This window comes from Carassius auratus, chromosome 1, assembly GCF_003368295.1.
Source record: "Carassius auratus strain Wakin chromosome 1, ASM336829v1, whole genome shotgun sequence".
Classification (NCBI taxonomy): domain Eukaryota; kingdom Metazoa; phylum Chordata; class Actinopteri; order Cypriniformes; family Cyprinidae; genus Carassius; species Carassius auratus.
This window is the reverse complement of record NC_039243.1, coordinates 23843686-23868555: the sequence shown is the minus strand read 5'-3', so window position 1 is coordinate 23868555 and position 24870 is coordinate 23843686. Positions and strand designations below refer to the sequence as shown.

Genomic DNA, 24870 nt, shown 5'->3' with positions numbered 1-24870 from the left:
GTATATTCAATATATTGTGTTTTTAATGTTATTGTATTGTACTCCAGCACTGATTATTATTTTATTTTAAATAATATTTTATAAAAAAAAAATGTATTTTTCAATTAATATTTTTCATTGTGTTTTTTGCTGGTGTTGTTCTTGTGTGTGGCAAAAGCAAAACATTGAATGTTGTCTTTTCTTTTTGAAGGTTTGCTTGGTGTCAGTGTGCAGCAGAAGCTCATAGCAAATGCATCTAGAAGTCACATGAGCGTCAGGAGTCTGATTCAACTCTGCAGGAAAAATCAAGCAGAATGGATCACGTTCCAGCATTTCTGCTTCCTCAAGAGACAGGTATAGGCTGTGAAGTGCTGCCTTTATGCATGCAGAACCAGTAATACACTGGCGAAGGCAATTCAGCTCTAAAATGATCTGTTTACAGACATTGATGTTTGATATCTGTAATTATTATCTAGTCTTTTTTGATCCAACTCTCTTACAGTACTTTTGCAGGAGGATATTCTTTTAAATTGTTGCAAATTAAATTAGTGGGTATCTATATATAAATCAGTCCAATAGATATTCAATGTTTTAACCATTTTTTTCCCCATCTTTCCTCAGTATGTGAAGAGCAGCAGTGGTCTCTGCCAGAGAGCAGGACCCAAGCAGGAGCCCGTTGCCTCTGTGCTGGATGACCGAGATGATTCGGTGGTCAGTCACATTCAGCAGATCCCAGCCTTAAAGCCTGAACCAGGTACTGTGCTGCCGTCATGTGACCAGGCTGAACCAGAAGCGGCCAGGGCAGCCCGCTTGGAGGCCCGGCAGTGGAAGGAGTTGAAAGTCGACTACAGTGATTTACCAGGGATTTACGCACGTCTCTCCAAAATTAAATTAACAGGTATGATATGTATTCTGTATGAATGAAAGTCACATTGTGATGTAAGATACTATTAGTTAAACTTGTAGTTATTTATGCAGTAATCTGAGCTAAACTGCTGATCGTGAAGCTCATGGAAAGTCAAATGTGATACAAAAAAAAAAGAAAGGACTGAATTGTATAGTGATAGATTATTAAATTTAATTGCTTACGGTTAATCATGTAATCAGTTTAAAATAAATAGTCTTAGCCCATTAAGTCCTTTGGCAGTTTTCATCTTTTGAATTTTTTTTTGGCTTTTTCGAAAAGGATGATATTTTATGTGGTGAGCATTCCACGTTTTTTTTATTATTATTTTTAGTTATTTGTTCATTATTTAAATTTTTCTTTTGTCATTTACATTTTTCGAGAAACTAAACCAATAAGCTACTTTGTAACCTCGCTCTTTCTTTCTCTCTGTAGCTCTTGTGGTTACTACAGCAGCTGCTGGCTATGCCATGGCTCCAGTGCCCTTTGACCCTGTCACTTTTTTGATGGCTTCAGTTGGAACGTTTCTCTCTTCCTGTACAGCCAATTCCATCAATCAGGTCAGTCACCCCATGCACATTCATAAAATAACTTCACACCCAGCAGAACGTGACTGGACCAAACACATCACGAAGCTGAGTGATCTGACATCCAGCTGGAGCAAGCTAGCAAGTGTTAGACCACTTCATCGTGCACACGTGGGTGTGTGTGTGTATATTAAAAGCTGTGCATGTCTGATGTTGTTTACTTTAAGATCTGAAATTCATTGTACATTTGGATATTGTGACTGAGTAATCAAAGACGACTGATTAATTACCATGAACATGGACATTTTGAGATTACTTCTATTTTTATAATACAATACATATATATATATATATATATATATATATATATATATGTATGTGTGTGTGTGTGTGTGGGTGTGTGCGCCTTAGTCTTTAACTGAAATTAAAAGGAAAATAAGAAGCTCAAATGTGCTCATGTGTTGTGGGAGAACCAGTGAGGTCTGTTCTAGTGCCTCCTCACTCACGTTAGAGCTTCTGTGTTTAGTGTAGTTAAGGCACATTTTTGTAACAATCGCTCATTAATTTATCATTTAAATTTAACTGTTGTCAGACTCTCTGAGATGTCGCTGTCATAACGTGTTGCGTCTTGCTTTGGATTTGACTGATAGACAGGCATTCTGATACTGCAAGCTTCATGCTTTCCAGCCTTATCTCCATTTTTTTCCCTTTTATGTTGCAATTATTCTGCTTATTGTACATATAAAATACAAGAAGTTCAGTATTTCCAATTTTCATAATAGTGGCCACAGTCTGTTTACATTTTTTGTCTACCATTGTAACATGTTTACAACCACCAATGTCTTTATACAGTGTGCATATACATGAAACATTATGCCATAATGGATCATCATTAAAAATATTGAGTTAACTTTCTCAGTTGGTCACACCAGCAATGAATGCTTCTGAATAGTTTTTTCCATTTTTATAGTTTATATTTATATAGTAACACAAATCAGAAATCTCACTCTTTACCTTCTGCATGGGCAGAACTGGTACTCCATGCATATGTACTCTTTTTGAGATTCAGTTTTCATGAGATTAACCTAATTAAAAGCCTAATGTGAGATTAGATTAATTTCTGAAATCAGCCTACTGAATTTTATGGAACTAGACTGAGTTTTTTTTTTTTTTTAGATATTTCACTTGCTTTCACACTAACTGTACTTACATTGTAGCTTTTACCATGTCTTATTATCCATGATTGCAAAAGTAGGCATCTGACATCTTAAAAAATGTGATGACCTGGGTTTGGCTACATGTGTTGATGCAGGCCCACAGCAGACCACACAAATCCAGTTGTAGATGCTTAGAAATGTATTACCCGATAGTTTTGGTACTTAACCTCAACTCTGCACAAGCATTCCAGCCAGAGTAATTGCCTACTTGGTGGTCTGTAGATTTGTCTATTGTTTTGCTTGTGTACAGCTAGATGGATGAAGTCTCATTGCTGCATTGGCTTGACTTCAGTGAGTCCTGCAATGGCCAGCAGAGTTTCATTGTGTTTTAGGAGACACAAGCACTAGATATGCGCTCTCACAGTGCACTTTGTCGTTAGATTAGAGAGAAAGAAAAGAAATCTGAGCTTAAGTGAGCCAATTGTAGAGTCCATTCCACTCCTGCTGTGCATCTAAAAAAATACATTAGGCTAAATTAGCTGTGCCACTCTGATGTTTTTCAGATGAAAGCATTCGCTGAGCTGGAATGAGAAAAAGCAGAGAGCGAGAGGTGCGCATATGCTCTGATTTGCTCAATCCGTAATCAGCTTTCTGCTCCAAGCGAAGCATTTTCTGTGCAGTAAGGCTCTTCGTGACTAAAGAGTATTAGAACAAACTGAAGACTGTTGCATCAACCCATTGTAATGCCTGTAGCTCCTTGACCAAAACACAGGTGTGGCCTGTAAAAGTCATGTTCACAGCACTGGGTCGAGCCCCACTGGCTAGGTTTACCTGCCAAGCAATTTTTTACAGAATGATCCTAGACTTGGAGCATTTTACTCTGTAGTGGCATTTCTCACCTTAGGCCAAGATGAGGCAGAAACCAATAAGCAAATATTTACTTTTCAGGTTGGGCGTAAATGCATCAACCATTCAAATTACTTCATAAGACGTTACATAACTCATCGCTAACCTTTTTTGTGATGGGCCTAAATCGCATAGGTGTGTTCTGACCACATTTTATCCACTTCTACCTGATTTAGGCCTATTTGTTCATAAGTATGGTAATGTACTGGAATATTATTACTATTTAAAATAACTGTTAATTTGTAATGTATATTCAGATGTCATTTTTACCTGTGATAAAGCTAATTTTTTAGCAGTCATTCCAGTTTTAAGTGTCACAATGGTGAAAACATTTGTGCTGCTTAATATTTTTGTGGAAACATTTTTATTTTTATTTTTTGTATGTTGAATAAAAAGTTCAAATGAGTAGCATTTATTTGAAATCTACAACAGACTGCATATTTCAATTGATACTAAATGAGTAATTCATAGATGAGTTAAACATGGGGGAATAACTTGGATAGGCATGAAATGTTTAAAGAAATCTTACATCCAAAGAAGCCAAGTCATTTTGGAAGTCCTTGAGATGAAGAAAAGGTTGATTAGCTATAATTGACATCTTTGCACAATTTAAAATCAAGGTTCACCTGGTTTTTAAGTGTGTTTAACAATGAAATGGAGACAAGGTATAAGAGGCAGAGGCAACGGCTGAACAGGGCGCGTGTGAAGGCGGACAGATGGGCGCTCTGTAAATTTGTTGTGTTTGATGTGCCGTCTTTGAAGTTCTAACTGAACAGGATCAGTGGGGAAAGAAAGATTACTTAGAACAAGTTTATCAATCACGTGTGCTTTTATATGACAAAAAGCTTGTTGAAGCACAGGTATCAGATGTTAGTTTTAAGTGGAACTTGGATATTTCTAATGCATTACTCCGATATGTACTGTCTAGATGGCCTTGTGACTTCCGCAAGTGTTTCTGAAAGTTCAGTCCGAGACTTTCTGTGGCTTCATAGGACTTTTAATCCATTGACCGTGGTGCCGGCTTTCTTGTGGGAAATGGTCTGCATTTGCATGGACTCTTCACTTCACATGTATGTATAGAAACGTACAGTATTGAAAGAGTCTGTGTCTAGCCTTGGTTTTTGCGTGGTGGATGTTTACACATTTAACTGCAGCCTTAGTAGTGTGTCATAGTTAACAGCAGGGGTGTGTGGTATGACCAAAATCATATATCACGCTATGAGTGTTATGACTTTAACTGTGCATATATATATATATATATATATTAGGGCCGGGACTTTAACACGTTAATTGAGATTAATTAATTAAACAAAAAATAACGCGTTAATTAAGATTAATTAGTTACAGAAAAAAATTTGCCGCATTTTTAATAACTTATTTTTGCACCGCGGAACGTTTCCCACTGGATGAGTTTCGGCGGACCAATTATACTGAAGCACCAACTAGCGTTCGCATATCACCGCAGCACATGATCGAACCTCAAGTATCACCTCAACGCAAAACATATTGCAGCTAGCGTGGATTTTACACTTTATGTTGAACTATGTATTATTTTGTTGGTGCAACTGGCAGTTTATGTTGAACTCTTTATTGTATTGTTAAGGTTATTGAGAGTTGGACTTAGTATGTTATGGCCTCTGAAGCAACAGTGAGATGTTTTCTAATAGTCAGGGTTTCCAATGTTCTGAATGTAATTGACAGTATTGTGTATTACTTAAAAAACACTTTACAGAAGGTTCCAGCACCTATAAGCTACCTGAATTTCTGAAATGTACTATTTTTTAAATTGTTTCTAAATATGCTATTGCTACACTTAATGGCAAAAATTGCACTGGTCTGCTAGACTTGGTTGAACAAAAATAAACAATATTTTGTTGCTTAAGCTTATGTATTCAGTCATTATTCAATGGTATACTATAAATCCATGTGAAAAAAAATTACTTCGCACTGTTCTCAGATCAAATTTTTTTTATGCGATTAATTTCGATTAATTAATTACAAAACCTCTAATTAATTAGAAGATTTTTTCTAATCGAGTCCCGGCCCTAATATATATATATATATATATATATATATATATATATATATATATATATATATGTGTATATGTTCAACTTTTTCACGGTTCGGTTTGTTTCACGGTTTTAGAGTCACGGTTTTCGGTACAATTCGGTATGTGCTATGTTTATAGAAAAACTATATTTTCTAATAAAAAAGTATATACTATCCAACTACAAGCAACAGCACAGATAAATACAGTAAAGATATAGAAGTTATAAAAGCTTTTTAATCAAGAGCAGTGAGTGATTTCTTTGTTGTTGCTGTTCGATTAACATAAAGACTGTCACTTTAAGAGGATGCACTGATACAGTAGTCCTACGGTCAGCCGGCTATGTCTGCTGTAGGATACATTTAATTTACATTTAATCATTTAGCAGACGCTTTTATCCAAAGTGACTTACAAATGAGAGAACAAGAGAACAACAACCGTATACAAGTGCCATGACAAGTCTCAGTTAGTCTAGTATAGAACGCATAGCCAGGTTTTTTTGTTTTTTATAAATGAAAAGTGCTAGTATTGGTTAAGTGCTGTCGAAAATGATGAGTCTTTAGATGTTTCTTGAAAATGAGCAAAGATTCAGCTGTATGAATTGAGATTGGGAGGTCATTCCACCAGCTGTATACCTCCCAAATTGGTATTTGTACATAATTTTTGTCTGAATTTGTCCATTTAAACAATACTCAGAGAGAGCTTAATATTTGCGCACGTTCTGAGGCGCGGGTTTGCGCGCTTCGGATGAGCGAATGCACAATTCTTTTCACTGCGCGCGCGAGCTTGCGTCCTCTGGCTTTTAAATGTTTGAACTGAGCTTAAATGAGTTTAGTTTAAATACATATTAACGTGTGCTGTTCAGGTCATACCACCCGGGGTGATGATGGAATATATGACTGCTCATATTCTAGCATAAGTCATTCATATTGATCAAGAGTGAATGGTTTGTCCTGGGTTTTTTTTTTTCTCATCGCTGTTGTAATGTCTGGGATGAACCCTGTTTGTTTTACGTAAATCATATTACAGATTAATTTAAGTTGAACCGCGGTCCCAGTGCGCGTCGAACCTTGTGTGGTGAACCGAACGGTTCTGGGATTTTTTTCAGCGAACCATGCCACCCCTAGTAGTCATTCATGGTAATGTCATAGTTTTGGGTTAACAGGTGATTTAAGTACTTCATTTCATTAAATTTATTGGAAATTGGACATTAAATTAGGTTTTAAGTTTTTATCGTGTCTCTTGCATTTAGAGACATTTAAAGTCATCCTGCCTACTTATTATGGGTCCAATAGGTCGATGGTTTAGCAACAGTTTCACCAACTGATGCATTTATACAACCATACTGCCCAAACATCATATGCAAAATACATTCATGGGTTTTAATAATAAATAAAAAAAGCTAAAATGTCACTTTGGAGTTGCTTTGCAATAAAGCTTCTTCCTCTAGAAATTGTAATGCAGAGTTTATTATTGTATTTGTAAGTGTTGGTTAACTTGCAAGTGTTGGTTAAATTACTCTGGGCTCCTGATGGTAGATTTGTTTGCGCTGTGCAAATACAGTCCAACAGAATAACTGACATATTGTATACATTGTGTCTCTTTGTTCTTGTAGCATCAAGCACTTTTTGAAGTCTTAGAGCTGTGTATGCATGCAGAAACTATGACGTGATTGCCATCGAATCTGCTTGCGGCTTGTACGAAGACAAATTTCTGGTGCTTATATACCCTACTGACACAGTTTTGTATTACACACGGCTAATGAAAGCCATTCTGATTGCATTGCATTTAATTTGGGGTTCCATCTGTGTGATGTGAAGACCAGCTTTGTTTTTGTTGTTTTCACAGTAAAACCCAGCAGCTGATAGAACGCTGCCACAAATCACAAGCCATGTGGTCATTGTAGTAGTAACTCTCTGATCTCATTCTTCCTGACTCATCTTGTGTAATGTGACAGGTCTTGGGCACACCCATACCTGACGGTAACTGATCCCTGCTGTTAACTCATTCCTTTGGGGTTTTATAACTCCAGAGAGGAAAATAAAAGAAGAATGACGTCCTTAGATGTGGTGCCAGTTTTTCTCCCTATTATAAAGCATCCCTGCCACCCCCTTGCGGTTTTCCATGATCAAAGATGATCCTTTTCAAACTTGTAGAGTCCACTAAACATATGACAAACAAATCAAAGTTAAGGTGGATCCCTTTATGCTTGGCTGTCTGCGGATTGAACATCAAACACCAAGCAGGTATCTCAGGAGCCAGTTGAGTACTTCTCTGTTTGTGTTTACTTGTGACTGGGGTGAGATTTACTTTGAGACCAGAATGACAGGCCAGGGAATCAGCGGATGTAGCTTTTAGCCTTTGGTTCCTTTGAGTATTTCCTGAAGTCACATTGCGATTTTGTGGTTTCTTATTTCAGTGTAACCTTGTTTGGAAACTGTCAGGAATGCTGTAAAAACCCAGAATCCACTAGCAATGGCCAGCCAAAGATGATACTGCATTCTGCCAAGGGACACAATGTTCTGTTGTAGGGCTGTAGCTATCGAATATTTTAGTAATCGAGTATTCTACCAATCCATCATGCTGGTAAATGCATGGATCATCACCAACTTACTCATGGATCGCTGGAAGAAATCACTCTTTCAGGACGTTTTGATACCATAATAATGAGAGAGCAGACTCCTTTGGTTGAAAAGCAGCCCCATACATGAATGGTCTCGGCATGCTTCACTGTTGGCACAACATAGGACTCATGGTAGCGTTCACCTTTTCTTCTGCAAACAATTGATTTTTCAGATGTCCCAAACAAAACTTTGCAACAGTCTTCTGCTGTCCAGTCCTTGTACTTCCTGCAGAATTTTAGTCTGTCCCTGGAGAGAAGTGGCTTCTTTGCTGCCCTTATTAACACCAGGCTGTTGTCCAAAAGTCTTGGCCTCAATGTGCTCTGCACTGCTGATGACACAATTCCATAGCTGACTTCTCAGGAGGAGATGTTCCTGGCGCTTGCTGGACACTCTGGGATGTCCTCTCTCCCTAAAGTTATTGATAATCCAGTAAATGGTTCTTTCATGTGCAATATTCTTTGTAGCAATTTCATTGTTCATGTGGCCATTTTGATGCAAAGGGATGATGGCTGCACGTGTTAATTTGGATCTAACCATTGCTAAAAAGAATGCAATGATTGGAAGTGCTTCTTCCTTCATTTTATAACAATCAGTCTGCTCTTACAATCTAATTAGTATTATAGTGATTTTACCTGACTAGTACTCACTTTCACATGTGCTGCTGATATGAATAGTCAATTAATATTAGCTGGTCATTTTGTGTCAGGATCAAAAAATGGTGAAATTTCCTTTTTTTGTGTGTGTGTGTGTGTGTTTTTTTTTTTTTTTTGGCCAGTTAAGCTTTAAGAAAATATTTAAAATGCATCTGATCACTCTACACAATCTAGAAACAATGTGAAAGAACACAACAGCTTAAGCAGCATATATATATATGTATCTCCTTAAAAAGTGGGCCGTGGCTTGATGACCATGGGAAAATGTGGGTCCCATGGCCAAACCAGTTGAGAACAACTGCTCTATAATGTCTTAATCTGCTGTTGTAATTATGTAGCTTTGAGGTCAGCTTAAGTAGAGTTTCATGGTTGTTCTGTTGATTGCAATAAAAACTTTACACTGAATTCACCTTAATTGGATAATTGGGTCCAAAGAGGCTTTTCCCCCAAACTGAAGGTTAGAAATCAGCTGTCGGGTGAAGGGACCACAGCAAAGAAAACACTACTTGTGCAGCATCTTGCCATCAAGGACATTTTTCCCACTGCTTTTTTTTTTTTTTTTGAGAAGTGTCAAGTCAGTGTTGTTTTTGTAAATCCTGTCCTGGTATTTCAGTGGTGGTTTTGGTTCATATCTCCTGTTGGGATAGACTTGTGGGAGTGTGCGGTGGTTTGTCAGAAGATGGCATGCGTCTGACAAGCTGAAGCAAAACACACCTAGTTCCTTGACCCCTTCTCTATGCCTCACCTCACTTTCTGTGCCTGCCTTTTTTAGGGATGTGTTTTAGTCAAATAGTGGGTGGGTTGTCTGAACGACTAGTCAACTAGACAGGCTTAAGAAACCTTGCATAATTGCATAGATTTAGTTTGGACAATAGCAGAAAGAGTATTAAAAATCTCGTCTCTTGAACAAGTTTAAGGTCTGAGCAGAATGGAACCTGAGTGTAATTATACTGCATTATTTAATCTTTTTAATAGCCCTATCCCAGCACAGTAGCTTAAATATAGTTTTAGAATTTTTTTTTTTGTAATGACGTTAATCGTCTCAAACATTTAAACGTATTCATAGTTAAATCTGAGCTTTCCATGTTGAAATGATCTTGGAAATTCCCTGCTGATAAATAATGGCCTAAACCTTCAGGAGGTTCTGCACCTTCTACTTCATATGAGGAGCTCTTGAGAGATATTCAGATGCAGATTTAAAAGCATGACTTTGTGAAGCGGCGTATCAAATCACCCCTTTGAAGTAATTTATGGCTCTGTAAAACATTAATTCATCCCGTGTTCTGCGTTTGATCAGGGTTGTACAAGTGCTCCAACATCTCTGTCTCTGCTTCATGTAATAATGTTAATAGTAATAGTTCTCACACGATCGCCGATTTGATTAAAAAGAGGATTTACGTTGGCTTGTCATTGTGTTTTTGTACCAATTCTGACTGATTTGCTGTTCTCTAATGAGGCCTGCTATGAAATTTTAATGCTTAATCTATAAAGAAAACGTCCTGGTTCAGGGACGACCTTAACAAGAACAGCACCCATCACAAGGCAGCCAAGTAATCACATCTCCATATCTGACAGCACAGAATGTTTTTTTATTTATTTTTTTTTTTTTATATGTTTTCCTGTAGATACGAGAACTGAAGGCCTTCACTATCCCACATGGCTTCTTGTTCTGACTGCAGGCATCTCACCTTTAATCATGTGTGACATAGACAGAAGAGTTATTGTAGTTTCTATGCATTTTTTAAATCCATATTTGAATGCGTAGGCTGGCTGCTTCAGAAGCAGTGTAGTGTAACCGATTGAGAACAAGAGAGAAAATTGGAGGGAAATATTGGAACATAAAACTTGATATCTGGAAGGAATGAATATCTTTGTGTTTTGATGACGGTCATTAAAATCTAACATTGATGTAGTCTACAAATTGTTTTGTGTATTGTATTTACCCTTACAGAAACAGATCTTATATATCTGAATGAATTTTGGTTGCCAGTGAACACTTGCTTAGTAACTCCTTTTAATAGATGAAGTGTGTGACCCTGAATGCTTGGTTTATATATTTGTAATATATAAATGTTTGTAATTATATTATCTTTATCCACTACAATTCACTATTTTTTATATCTATCTCATGTTAACTGGCAGCATCTTTCAAATCTTAATTTGGGCCAAAAAGTTTTGAGTCGTAAGCTCTCCCTCTCTGGACACATCTGTTTAAGCTCTGGCATTCTCAACAGCTCTTTCTGTCTCTCAGGACCTGTGTTACCATCGTTCTTCACATTAGGGGTCCCGCGCTGCCGTGTAGAACCTCTGGAGGAGCTATAAGTTGAAACCAGATGCCCCCTAAGACATCACACCAGCCTGTCTCGTTTTGAAGCACCCCGTACTGAAGTTTTATCTGTTGTCCCATGAGATACAGTGAGAGATGATACATTTTCAAACGGGTTGCAAATTCCACCAGCATGACGGCATTGTGGTCTGTAGTTTTACTGCCGTTGCATCCTCAAAGCAAGACCGGCTGGCATAAGAGCAGCACTTTAAAGACATCCCCTTCTTCCTTTTTTCATTTGTCTTTGACATTTTAGTGTATGCTAAGACTGCCAAATGTTAATGACCGCTCTGGTAAGATTGCCCAGAAAGTGCCCATGGTGTTCGTTTAGGGGTTCATACTGTACTGGATCAGTTATTTATGAATCTTTTATTCCTGTCGGTAATCACATTGGTTCCACTGTACAATGTGACCGGCTCCTTGAAAGTGCATTCTTGCCATCACGGCGAATGAGTCCTCGAAGCGAGACCACCTTTTTCGGAGGTGAAAACGTGTCTAAGGATTGGATTAACACCAAGGTGATCCCTCTATTTAATAGATGCTTAAATTGAGAGCCTGTTTAACACTTCTTCCTTAACAATAGGGATGAGTCACCTCCGCTTTCATTTCTGCCGTAAGCTTTGAATCCATTGGGGAGTGTGGCATGAAAAGACAGACTCTTAATCAGTGGGCGATCTCTGATCAGATGGCACAGTGACACACCGGCTGTTCAATGGCCTATTTCACGTGGTTCAGGATAAGAATGAATATTTAAATAGAGGCAGGCGTTTAATAGTTAATTTTCCCTGGTCTCTGCAATCTGCATGGTGTTAGTCCATGTCAAACTGTACAATATGGGATATTACGCTTCAGGCTCCATATAGACTCAAGTGCTGAAGCCGTGGCATTGTTTTAATAAATGTCAGCCACAAAACATGGTATTGTCAGTAGGGGTGCTCTGATCACGATCGGCCGATCGTTAATGCGCATCTCGTCAGTAAAGCCGGTTCTCTAATCAGCGCTTAATTCCATCAGGTGCGTGATTTCACATAGAGCAGCTGTTACTACACAGAGCCGTTGTTAATAGAGAAGATGTGCCAATAAGCGCTGAAAATGAAGTGGATTTGCGCATCTTCTCTATTAACATGGCTCTGTGTAGTAACAGCTGCTCTATGTGAAATCACGCACCTGATGGAATTAAGCGCTGATTAGAGAACCGGCTTTACTGATGAGATGCGCATAACGATTGGCCGATCATGATCGGAGCACCCCTAATTGTCACAACAAAATTAGATTTTGTAATTTGTTCACCAGTTGGGTTGGGTTTCATTTTCTTTTGCATATTAAAAATAGAGAAGCGTATTAGGAATATTATTATTATTTTTTTTTTTTGGCATTAGCAGCAACCAGGCTGTTTACGGCATTAGTCTACTGCAATTTGATGAAGTCTGAAGGTTGCACATAATTTTTGACCTTGCACTTGTTTCCTTCAGGGAAGAAACGCTCATTACTAAGCTTATTCCCAAAAAGTTGCCACTTATTTTCATGATATTGACATTATTGGAATTCAAGTAATATTAAATTTAGATGTTAATATATAGCTTATTCAGGGCTCCAAACTGCGACTAAAACAGTCGCATTTGCGACCATAAATATTAAAATGCGAGTGAAGTTTTTACTGAGGTCGCCACTGGCGACTAGGCCTATGTATTTACATGTTATCTCTTAAAAAATTGCATGTAATGCCTTTTTTCCTGATTGTTTTGCATTCGAATCTTTTGTTATGTTCGCGCATTGAGAGAATGTGCATCGAAGTTTTAGAGGGAAAAAGAGTTTTAAACAGTCCTCATCTGCCGCGCAGCAGCGATGACACACACCTGATAAACGCGCGAGAGAGAGAAATGATGGAGACTTGAAGAGAAAGTGCAAAAAAACAGCGTCTATTTCATTCATGAACAAACTACAACAAGTAAAGCTGTCATCTGTGTGGATATTGGCAATATCGTTAACAGTTCTCATTTATAATCATAAGGCTTCTTCTTAATAAGATCTTAGTCCATGCTGTGTTCTGTTAATGCATGAACTTCATTAATATGAAGTGCACTTGCTGTCCAGTAATCGCTTTGTGCTTTGTTACTTTTTTAATTTACAAAGTATCAGCTTTAAAATTATTCCAAATTCATAAAATTCAAACAATAAATACAGTTTTGGTGCTCTTTAAGGGGGCGTTCACATATCGCGACTAAAAACGCGTGGAAAACGCTAGGCGTGCCGCTTTCTCCTTTTCAAAGCGCTCGGGCAGAAGCGCTCCTGAGGCGTCTGCCGTTGCTAAGCAACCATGACCTGCTCTCTCCATGAAGACGCGTAAATTTCAGTAAAGGATAAATGGATTTGCAGCACTAAAAATCGCTTGCAGTAGCCCTGTTACTAAATTTATTTAAAAATGGCTATCCATATACAGCTATGATCAGCTGTTCCTTCATCTTGGCTGAGCTTTCAACGTTGGTACTGGAAAGGATGAAGCTGATTGGTTGGTTCTTGTCACATGACCTGCGGTGCGCGCTTGCGGGATTCTGAAAAGTTGAGATGTTTTTAACTCGATGCGATCGCGACTAGTGCCTCAGTTCAAGCAGCACGTGAACCTATCATACCTTGCTCTTTACTACTAGAGTACATAATGAACATGAATTAACACCAAAAGGTAGGCTATTTTATTAGAGATTCTACAGTACAACACTTTCAAACTGCGGAAAACGTGTAAAGCTTGTTAACATTGCTACGTAATATTAACCTCAGTAACCTTTCGGTGTCCATCATCCGTCAGCTAGAAAAATAACTATAAAGAGGAGCATTTTGCTATATTTATGAGCTATTGAATTTTTATATTTTTACTTAACCTGATGTCTACATGATTCAACTCCTCCTATAAAATTAAATTTTACTAATTAAGAAAAACAGACTGAAAGTGTGAAAGACATGCACTCCTAAAAATAAAGGAGCTTAAAAGGTTCTTCACAGAACAATTTTGGTTCCACAAAGAACCATTCAGTCAAAGGCTCTTTGAAGAACAATCTCTTTCTACCTTTTCATAATCTGTTATTGTCTTCAAATGTTAAAGGTTCTTTATGAAACCATTTAGACAGGGTAAAAAAGGTTCTTCTATGGTATCATGAAGCATCTTTATTTTTAAGAGAGTATGGCAACATTTACAGGATGCATTGAGGATGACCCCAAACTATACTCAGAGGCCAAGTGATGCTTATGGTCCATGATATTGGGACAGATTTTGTGTAATAAACAACGCATGACTATATATTTCAAGTTGGAAAAGACATTTAGCATTTAGCATTTAGAAGTGAACCTTCATTCCAAGGTTATCTACAAGATGGATTAAAATGCTGATAAAGTCAACAAAAGATGAGACATAAACACATCAGTATGATTAAAAAGTTAAAATGTAAAATAAATAATTTAAATAAAACACATAAAACATGTTTATTCTGTGGCACCTAAAAAAATCATTTGGCACCTACGTTTTTTTCTTATAGGAGCCAATGGCTCCTTACTCAAATTTTTTGTTTGGAGCCCTGTTATTAATATTCGTGTAATTTAAAATGTATAATATTTATTGTTTTCAAATTTGTATTATTTTTTATTTATATCAATTATATGAATGAATAGCTTGAAATATATAGTAGATTTAATTAAAGTTGAATCGTTGTTTGTTTTAAATGCTAATTTAATTTGGGCATCACAACATTTTTATTTTCACAGATATAATGGTGCTTATGTGTCGTGCATAACTAGACATTATTTGTGAGGCCCTAAATAACTTATGATAATCATCCAAACCCCTTTTGCTTTTCAGAAATGACTTTTTTCTCACCAAGAAGCCAAGAATAATGTGTACTGCATCCTGTTTATTGTGGCTTGAGGAAAGTGTTTCATGGGTTAGGGGTTGCAGATGCCAAATGAATGCCATGTCACGGCGATACGATTTCTCTGAGGTCTTCAGAATCACAGTTTTTCTTTCGGAGGGGGTAATCTGCTCTACCAGTGTCAGTTTTGATATCCCTTGACCTTTTTTAAAGTCAAAAGTGGTGGTCAGGCCAAAAAAAATTAATCCTTTTTTTTTTTTTTTTTTCTGTGGCTTGTATTGTGCAATAACTGTTGCCTTTCACCTTCAGGCAATGCTACATTTATACAGCGTTAGTCCTGCATTCTGATAAAGTGCTAGTCATAGTGGATTTTGTTGTCTTGAGCAATGGACAATTTGTGATCCTTTTGGTCAGCCTTGGGCTACCTTATATTTATTCAGACTTTCAAGCATTTGTGGGTTCATTGGTCCTCTTGTGGTTTGTCTTTTTTCAGGTCCTTGTGTTTGTGGTTTAGGTATTTTGCCCATGTGAGACTTGTTTGCATGTCTGTGAGGCTTCATTGACTTTGCATGTCACCAGCCACACAGGTAGAGTCAAAACCAGACGGATCTTGACAAAGGAAAGACAACAAACCTTCCCCAGGGGATTCACTTCTTGAGGTGGAGCCATACATCGTCGGCACGTTTGATCAAAGGGGATTCACACAGCGTTGGCACCCTCGCACGCGAGATGTCTCACCCAGCTCTCATCACTTCATCATCTTTTTATTTATTACAGTGATCTCTGAAGAGTACACATCAACACAACAGAAGAGCTTGGCAGGCGGTTTATGTTCATATTATGTTTATGTTCATAGCAGAGGTTACAGGTCTAGACATGGCGCTGCTATTGCACAGTCTTTGTTGACCAATTAATCAGCATTCAGTGGATTTCAGTAAATCAGGGGAAACTCCCACGTAAGGCAAGTCTCTGTTGACTAGGAATACCACCAATGCGGAGGCAGATCTGGTTCCTTGGGCAATTCTGTCCATTAGGAACTTGTACTTCATAATAAGGAGAGAGGTTTGATCATCCTTGATCAACCAGAATGTTGCGTGATGCACTTTTGAGGTCAATGTTCATGAATGCTGTATGTCGTAATTACATTTTAAGGCTTGAATAAACTACACAACTTTTGAACAGATTTTTAAAACTGAAGGCATCATACATTTGCTGACTTTGTAAATGGCTATAGAGGAAAAGCTCTGTATCATACATTAAACGACTGAGGATCACACACTATTATATTTTGAAGTTGTTCTGAATACAGCAAACTAAAGAAAATGTATATGCTCTTGATGGAATTACATTCTGATACTTAAATAAATGTCAGACTCAAGATATGTTGACTCAGTCTGCCCCAAAATCTGCAGACAGGCTCTGACTATTGGCAAGTTGTTGACTTTGGGTTTTTTTAGTTTAAAGATTGCATCAAGTAAGAAAATCATACTGCCGTCAAACCCCTCTGAAGCCAAAGTCTTTGTTTGCTGGTTTACAGGTTTTGGATGTTGAAAACCATTGAAAACATGGAAGAAGAGCAGGTATTAGACATGTCCAAATTATCTGCTGCTATTTTTGGGATTTCCATTTGGTGCCAATGTTTTTGCTTAGAACAAAATGATATAAAAAATAGGTGTTTCATTTGTAGCCCATATGCTGGTCCGAGCACCTAAACAACACCCTAATTTAATGTAATAGTGGGTAGCGGAAAAATAGGAGGATATTTGAAATTAAGGGTAGTGACTTCTGTCATTTTAGGAATAATGTGTTATCTTAGCAGCAATTTTTCTTGTTTACCTCACAGGAGCATTTATATGATTTGTGTACACTAGAGTTTTTGGTGTGAGAGGTTTATCAATTAAGAAATCTTTGCCTGTTTTTAAAAGAGTTGTTTACTAAGTCTACCTTTCTTTGCTTCAAATTGAAGGTAGCAGCTAACAGCAATAGGAACACTTTGAGTATTGAGATGCATAACTATTTAACAAAAGCAGCCCTGTCAGCACCATACTCACAAGCTTGTGTTGAATGCTAATTTTCACTTGCAATATTTGGTTGCGTGCAGAGCACTGCCAATGCCAGAGTGAAGACTGCACCTCGCTTTGTTGGCAAAACCTGGGATTTATGTGATCAGAACAACTTGGATTTTTTTTCTTCTACTTTGATAGGAACACATTTCGTTATAGAAGTTATTAAACAGCTATATGCTACAATTGACCTGCCATAATTAAACTGAACTTGTGCAATATTTGTCTTGATTTATAATAACTTGTCCACATGTCACCGTGGCATTAGTTTGCATTGCAGAATTGGATTTATTTGGTCTAGAAACCTTATTGGAAAAAAAAATACCTTTAAGAGTATTGCATTTGTTCTTTGTTAATGACTTTTTATTGCACTTAATGTGTAGCCAAGTCTTCTCTGTCAGCATTTTAAAGAGCTGTTTCGTGATGAGCTATTTAAGATTAGTCTGTTCTTGAATTCCAAGATGACAGACAACGTACAGTTAGTCATAATTGCACACTTTGTCACAGTTGCTGGATTGTTGTTTGGCACACTCTTTTTACAAAAGCAAGCTTTTTAACTAACATTAGCTTTAAACATAAAGGAGTGGCCAAACCACTGAATTATCCTGCTTCAAACAGCACTTGAATCATTTTAAAGGTTGTGTGTCCATTTAACCCATTTTAAGAGTTTGCAAATGCACATTCTTAGGCTTTTAGGGCCCTTTGTTTCTGTTTTAATTTTTCTCCACTCCTTTTTCATCGTTAAATAAAATTTTATTAATCAAAAATCATGTCTAATTAAAATCCTAAGACGTATAAATCTTCACATACATTTATTAAGTTTAACAAAATTACATGTTTAGGGCCCTATGAAATGTTTTATTTTTTTCTTCACCGTAAGTTTTGTTACCTAACTGTGTTTTAGCATGTCGAATTATTTAAATGCATAAAAAACAACTTAATTTATTCATTTTTTTCTTAAAATAGCCTTATGAAATATTTTTTCCCATCAGAAATTCTGTTGTGTATTTAATTTTTTTCTGGTTAACACATGAAGGCATAAAACATTCATTTAATTTATCTTTTAATTATTGTAAATTAAGCAAACTTAATTTTTTGGTAAACAAAGGGGATTTACTATTAAAAATAAAACATGGAAGAAATGTTGTGTGATTAAACCTTTTAAAAAATAATGTTTGTTTCTTTTTAATAGTAGTAGTAGTAGTAGTCCATGTACAATCTTATGAACAATAGAAATACACTTCTGCACCATTCATTAACACAGACATGCATAAAATACAGGATTCATATTTAAATAGACTTATCCGGCTTAATATTTACAGATATTGGTCCATATCGCTCAATGACCTACTTTTGATTCCTTCAATATTTGACAAATTCCGTGACATTCCGCATTAAACAGTAATTTCAGTTTTTATGATGGAATTCCGCGATTCCGTCCACATTTTCTGCATCGTGGAAATCATAGGGTCCTAGGGTTTGAATTGATCAAAAGTCATTTTATCATGAAACCATGTCACTTTTGACTGGCTTGGGTGGTATAATTGTTAATTACTGTCTGTGTAAGTGGCTTAAATGGTGTTGTAGTGATTTTTCAGCGGTAGAGGCCATTGGTAGACTAATTTTACAGCATGACTCACCTGCGGGCCTGTCTTTGTGGTTATACTTTTTGACTCCAGACGAGCTCTGAGTCAATGTCTGTTTTTCACATACCACTCTATGCTATTATTAGCTAAGGGAAAAGACCTTTTTAATAGAAATGAGGAAATATGTCCTATACAATATACGCATAGATAGCTATTAGGGGTGTAACGGTTCACAAAATTCACGGTTCGGTTCGATATGATACACTGATGTCACTGCAAGCGATTTTTAGAGCTGCAAATCCATTTATCCTTCGCTGAAATTTCCGCGTCTCATGGAGAGAGCACGTCATTGTTGCTTAGCAAAGACAGACGCCTCATGAGCGCTTCTGCCCAAGCGCTTTGGAAAGGAGGAGAAAGACGCGCTTAGCGTTTTCCATGCGTTTTTAGGCACGATATGTGAACGGCCCCTAAGGCGCTCGCTCACTCAGCACGCGCTGAAGGCTCGTTGCAAAATGTCGAATGCATTTAACAGACCAGAAATATAAGATCCTAAAATAACCAACAGGTCTGCTTTCTGTTTATGACATGCTGACACAAAATTAGACCGACTTTAGCTGATGCGGCTCAGCGCCACACGACAACTTTCGCATCCGGAGTAGATACTGTTTAATGAGAGATGACTGAGAACGATGGGGAATGATTTGCAGATCCTCGTTACCACTGATAAACATATACCGTATTTTCCGGACTATAAGTCGAACTTTTTATAATAGTTTGGCTGGTCCTGCGACTTATAGTCAGGTGCAACTTATTTATCAAAATTAATTTGACATGAACCAAGAGAAATGAACTAAAAATGAACCAAGAGAAAACTCAGAAAAATATGGTAATCTTGTAAAATGTGTGGTAAGTACTGCTGCTCCATAATATAAACTGAGTAAGTGTGATCGGGAATCTCAAAGTGATAGTGAAACTATATTTATATTTGTATTTATATTAATATTTATATTTGAGCTGACCCCTTCCCTTACTAAAAAGTAGTATACTTCAAGTTTATTTTATTAAGTATACTTAAGTAAAGTTCAAGTATATTTTCAAGTATATTTTATGTGGCAAGTATACAATTATCAGTGTTCTAGTAGTATACTTGTAAATTTACTGTTTCAATAATCCTTGGGACTAAATTGACCCACTTTCTAGTATATAAAAGTATACTTTAAGTATAATGGTAGCAAACTTTGAGTACACAACTAGTTTACGTCTATGTTTGTAGTTTGTACTGCAATTACACTAAAAGTGAACTTATAGGTATAGTGAAAGTTTACTAATTAAATAATCTGTACACTTTGAAGTATACCCTCAGTAAACTACTAGTTTAGTAGTTTTATACTGCAAGTATTATCATAAGTTTTTCTTTAAGTGAACTTTACATCATACATTAAGTTTAATACTATGTCCCTATTTAGGTTTTAATTCGGAAATAATTTGTTACATGAATATCTGAACATCCAAAACATCCAAAGAAAGAACAAGGGATCTGCTTGTAAACAAAAACATTTTATTCTAGCTTCATGCCTTCTTTTTTTAAAACACTTTAATGTGGATATGTTTCATAAAAAATAAAGAAATAACATTTTGAACAAAAAGCTGATAATAGACTATGAATTGGATTCAGAATGATAATCAGAGCGTAGATGGAGTCGATCAACACCCAAAATGCTTGACTGTATTTATTACCTCTTCATCGGTCGACTTTTTATTCCATAACGTTACGGTTTTGATGCTTTTTCATGTCAGATGTTCGTATTACATGTGTTAGTATCTGTTGTTTCTTTTTCTTCTTCACTTGTATTTTTTTGGAAATTCCTTACAGAAGATGTTTACTAGCATCCTCTACCGTAAAACAATGAAAACACGGATTCTTGGAGCACAAGTATAGTTCAAATATATTTATAGACTTTTTGTAAGTATAAGTCAGGTATACTTAAATGTCATTTAACTTAAATGTCAAGTACACAAAGCCCATTTCTGAGAATTACATAAAAAGTCAACTAAAAGCATACTTTCCTGGCGTTTTGTGAGAGTAAAACTAATATTTTTTTTGACAATTATGTCATCAGCCCACATCTCGCCCCTTGTCAGACATCACTACGTCACATAACAGCAACCAATGTTAACTAAATTTAACACAGCTTTATAAACCTATTTTTCAATGTTCGTTTGCATACCGCACGCAAGGTTTATGAGCATAGTCCAAGTCTCCATTTTTAGTGTATCTCTGTGGCAGAATTACAATGCCACATATTTGTCTGCAATTTATACTGTATCATTTTGTGTTGGTTTTGTGGTTTCGTGTGGACGCAGATATTTCTTGAGATGAGTAAAAAGATCACATAGGGAAAGCTCTGGCTTTGTGTGGACGTAGACTAAAGTCTGCAGGGCTCCGGCCCTCCAGGATTGATTTTGACACCCCTGTTCTATGTGGACTGTGTATGTAACTCGATTGTTTTCTTATCTAGAAATTTGAAAGGAAATCCCCTCTAGAAGATTCTTTCATCTCCTGCTTTCTTCTTTTTTCAGCTCTTAGTTAACTTCTGCATGTGCTAATTCCTTCCTGTGATCTTTGCAGATGTGACTTCATGAAGCTTCTTTAGGATTAAAGCATGACAGTGAGCAGGATCGACTTCATCTCACTGTGTTTGGTAGGGTTTTTTTCCAGCTACATTTAAAATGCAGATGTATTTGCCCTCTTTGTGTGATCAATTGGCTGTTGCATTTTCAGTTTCCTGTATTTTTCATTTGAAGTTAAGACAGTGTTCTTGTATTTATCATCTTTTTTGCCTCTTTTCACAGATGGCACCTAGGAACTTAATCTTTTAAAATATTAGCATTTTCATATTATAAAAATTAATTTGGCAACTTTTTTTAGTTTAATTCTTTGAAATCCTTCCACTGGTTTCTTCTTTCCAAAGAGGAGAGGCTTTAGAGTGTCGAACCATTTCTTTTATTTTCTTGTTTTGAAGGGTTTTCTGTCTTTTATCTGTTGTTTCGCTTAATCCAGGAAACACAGAAGCACTAAACAGCCAGCTGTCGTTTGTTTCAGGACACTGCTCTCATTACAGGCAGGTGATGAAAGCGATTTCTGTTTTTCCATCCATCTAGGGGATTGGCAGTGCTGTGCTTTCTCTTCACATATCCTGAATCTTCCCCCTGGCATTTCTTCAATATGTTCCTCTTTGATTTCATGACACTGGTACCCTCAGAAAATAAAAGCCTGTTTGATGAATATTAGATCATTACATCAGATTACAGGAGATGCAAGGGCTACAAGGCTGGAATCAAAGTCCAGGTCTCTAGTTTGCATTGACTGGCTAACCATCGGAAGAGGAAGCAACTGTATATAAAGTCTCTTTTGAGGCCTGTTTCTGCAACACACCAAACTGATTCTTTGAGATTATGATGCCTGATCTGCTTATGATTTGGTGGTCATATCCTGTGTGTGGTTGAGCTTTAGAGGTTTATGGAGCATGAATTCCTGTCCCTTAACCACCAGACCTGTTCATTGAGCCCTAAAATAAGCATCAAAGGTGGTTAACCACAGGACGTGTGGAAGAGTTTAGCATTTCCTATTTGAATCCATTGTCACTTTATATGATGTCATAAAGGATCTGGCTGCTGTTTTTCTATCATATATTCTATCGATTGTCCACTGATATTTTTTCTTGGCTTTTTTATTCTTACTGTCCACTGTCATATAGCTGGATTTGTTTCCTTTCATCGTTCCATAGCGAAGTGTCTTTCTGTCATTCCTGCTAATCTGCTTTCGCTCTGACAAGAGCCATTTTGCTTCTTTTAATGGTGACAGATGGTTGACGACTTACTCAGAGGACCTGACAGCAGAGCTATCAGCCTGACATTGCTTTCGACAAGCCTGACTTAAGGACGAAAAGAAGAGCCGAAAGGGTCTCGAGGGCCGAAGGCATGAAGGCAGAGCGGACAGAGGTTGACAGGGACTCTTTGCATGTAGTAGTCAAGCTCTTCAAAACCATCTATTAGCTTGGATGGCACTGTTCTTCATACATGAATAATTCAAACACTTCTCCAGTGGTTCATTGATGGTTCCAGGATTGGTCAGAAGAGATGAGCGCCTTTTCTCTCTTCTTTCCTTTTCTTTCTTTTTTTTAATACAAGGGTAAATCTGAGGCCCCCATTAAAACAAGCCTTGGATCTTTAACTCAATACATACCCCATCTGTCAGAAGCCTTCGGGCTAATAATACGGTTGGTTTCCATGGATGCTGCTGCTCAGCACCCTGTCATATGGGTTTGAAAAACCACAATTAGTGTCTGCTTTGTAATTACCAACTTAAATGTTGGAAAGGATGGTGATCAAATCCAAGAATGCTGAGCCAGAGCCCTTCAGACAATCTTCCATGTCTAGACCTCCAGTTTCTTGGATATTTACTTGGTGCAGAGCAGTTTTGACAGAATACATATGTTCTTCTCTCATTATTTGGTCTTCAATGTGTTCTTGTCTTCTTGCAATGTCTACATGCATTAAATCAGTTGTCAAACTATCCCAGCAAATTCTAGTGCAACCAGTAAATTCAGTGTGCTGGAAAGTTCTTGGAAAGTTTTTAAAACTTTATAAAAATGTATATAAATATTGGCTTGTTGGTATCCCTATTGATTGACTGAGCCTTAATTCACTTTAACATTTGAAATCATTGTTTTTTTTTTTTTTTTGCTTAGTTTTAAATTTTTTTGTAGATTTTTTTGACTAATTAGGATGGAATTTCAATAGCAGCCACTTATTGGTTTTCACCATAATTTTAATATCTGGGCATCCTCATTGGACACCTTCACTAGTGATGCTTTTAGAAGTATAAAACTCTAGTTCAGCTCCAATCAATAGATGTTCTTGCTTGTCAGCTTCATCTACCCTTCCTAGTGTCCTATCCAATGCTTGCAGGCAGTGTAGCGATGTGAAAAGGAGTCTAATTATGGAATGCAAACACTGTTTGGGGTCTTGGTGTTGATGGCAGCCTGCGGTTTCACAGAAAGATAGATGCAGTTGCAGTAGAAAAAGCAGATCTCATGACCCGTGTCCAGACATGTCTATGCACTTACCGCAAACTGCTGATAAGGACAAAAATAATAAAACAGGCAGACAAGAAATTGAAAAGTGTTTCTACAGGTGAAATAGCACTAGGTGTGTAAGCTTTGCATGTTATGCCTGAATATTTGTCTCACACAAAAACCTTTCTTTCTTGAAATCTGACATGCTTTCTTCATGGGTCATCTAGATGGAGAGGGTGCTGACATGAACATATTGATAAGAAAACCACTTCTTTAAGATGTCCATTTGTGAGATGGCTTAATGATGAATGTATAACCATATGTCTTATTTTGAGGCGGAATGTTGAAAGTTCAAGCAAACTGTGTCCATCTGAGGTGAGCCAGCCCAGGGAACTAAACTTAGACATCTATTGGAAAAATGTTTGGAGGAAAAGTGCATTTTCAAGTTTTTGATAGTTACAAATTCAGCATGATGAAATTGGGGTGGTAGGGATCGGAGTTTAACCTCAATGAAGACATAAACTGTATGTAAACAAATTTTATGTGAGCATTTTAGGGTCGTGCATTTGAAAGGCCACATTTCTCATGAGGCTTGTGCTGTCACAGCTGGAGGCACCAGTCATGAACTAAACACGCACTCATGCATTCTTGCATACACACATGCTTACTTGACGTCCTCGCAGATGCTGATATTAAACAACTCTGTTGCACAAACAGTTCATGGGCTTAATGGTAGTCTGGGAATGTCAATGTTTAATCTTAACCAATGTATCACCGTTAAACCAGACGTATGGCTATCAAAGTGAAACAAGGCCATTTGAAGCTTTGAGTACATTTGTGTCCTCAGAAAAAAAATAATTGTATGACTCAAATCTGTCTTTAAGTTTGCCAGAGACTTAAACCGAGCTTTGATTATCAGGTTCGTGATTAATGAGGGTTCTCTGTAGAAATCTCTGTTCATAAACATGCCTACGCATGGCTGTTACTTTAGGGAAGTTTCTTCATTTAACATTGTGAACGAAGTGCATGGTGTAGCCTTTTAATCTTGCACCAATCACCAGATCACTAAAATGTTTAGATCAGTTATTTTGATTATTCCATACGTGCCAGATCTTTTGAAGAAAGGCTTGTTTTGGCTTGCTTGTGAATGACTTGATTAA

The 24870-nt window shown here is 37.1% G+C and overlaps 1 protein-coding gene across 1 annotated transcript in view; it reads left to right on the top strand.

Moving 5' to 3' along the window:
- LOC113104720 (protoheme IX farnesyltransferase, mitochondrial-like) overlaps positions 1-24870 on the top strand; it is a 40823-nt gene that overhangs the window by 929 nt on the left and 15024 nt on the right. Inside the window, exons 2-4 of the mRNA XM_026266130.1 lie at positions 191-333; positions 601-877; positions 1319-1443. Coding sequence (XP_026121915.1) covers positions 191-333; positions 601-877; positions 1319-1443 — 545 coding nt within the window. The remainder of the gene's footprint in view (positions 1-190; positions 334-600; positions 878-1318; positions 1444-24870) is intronic.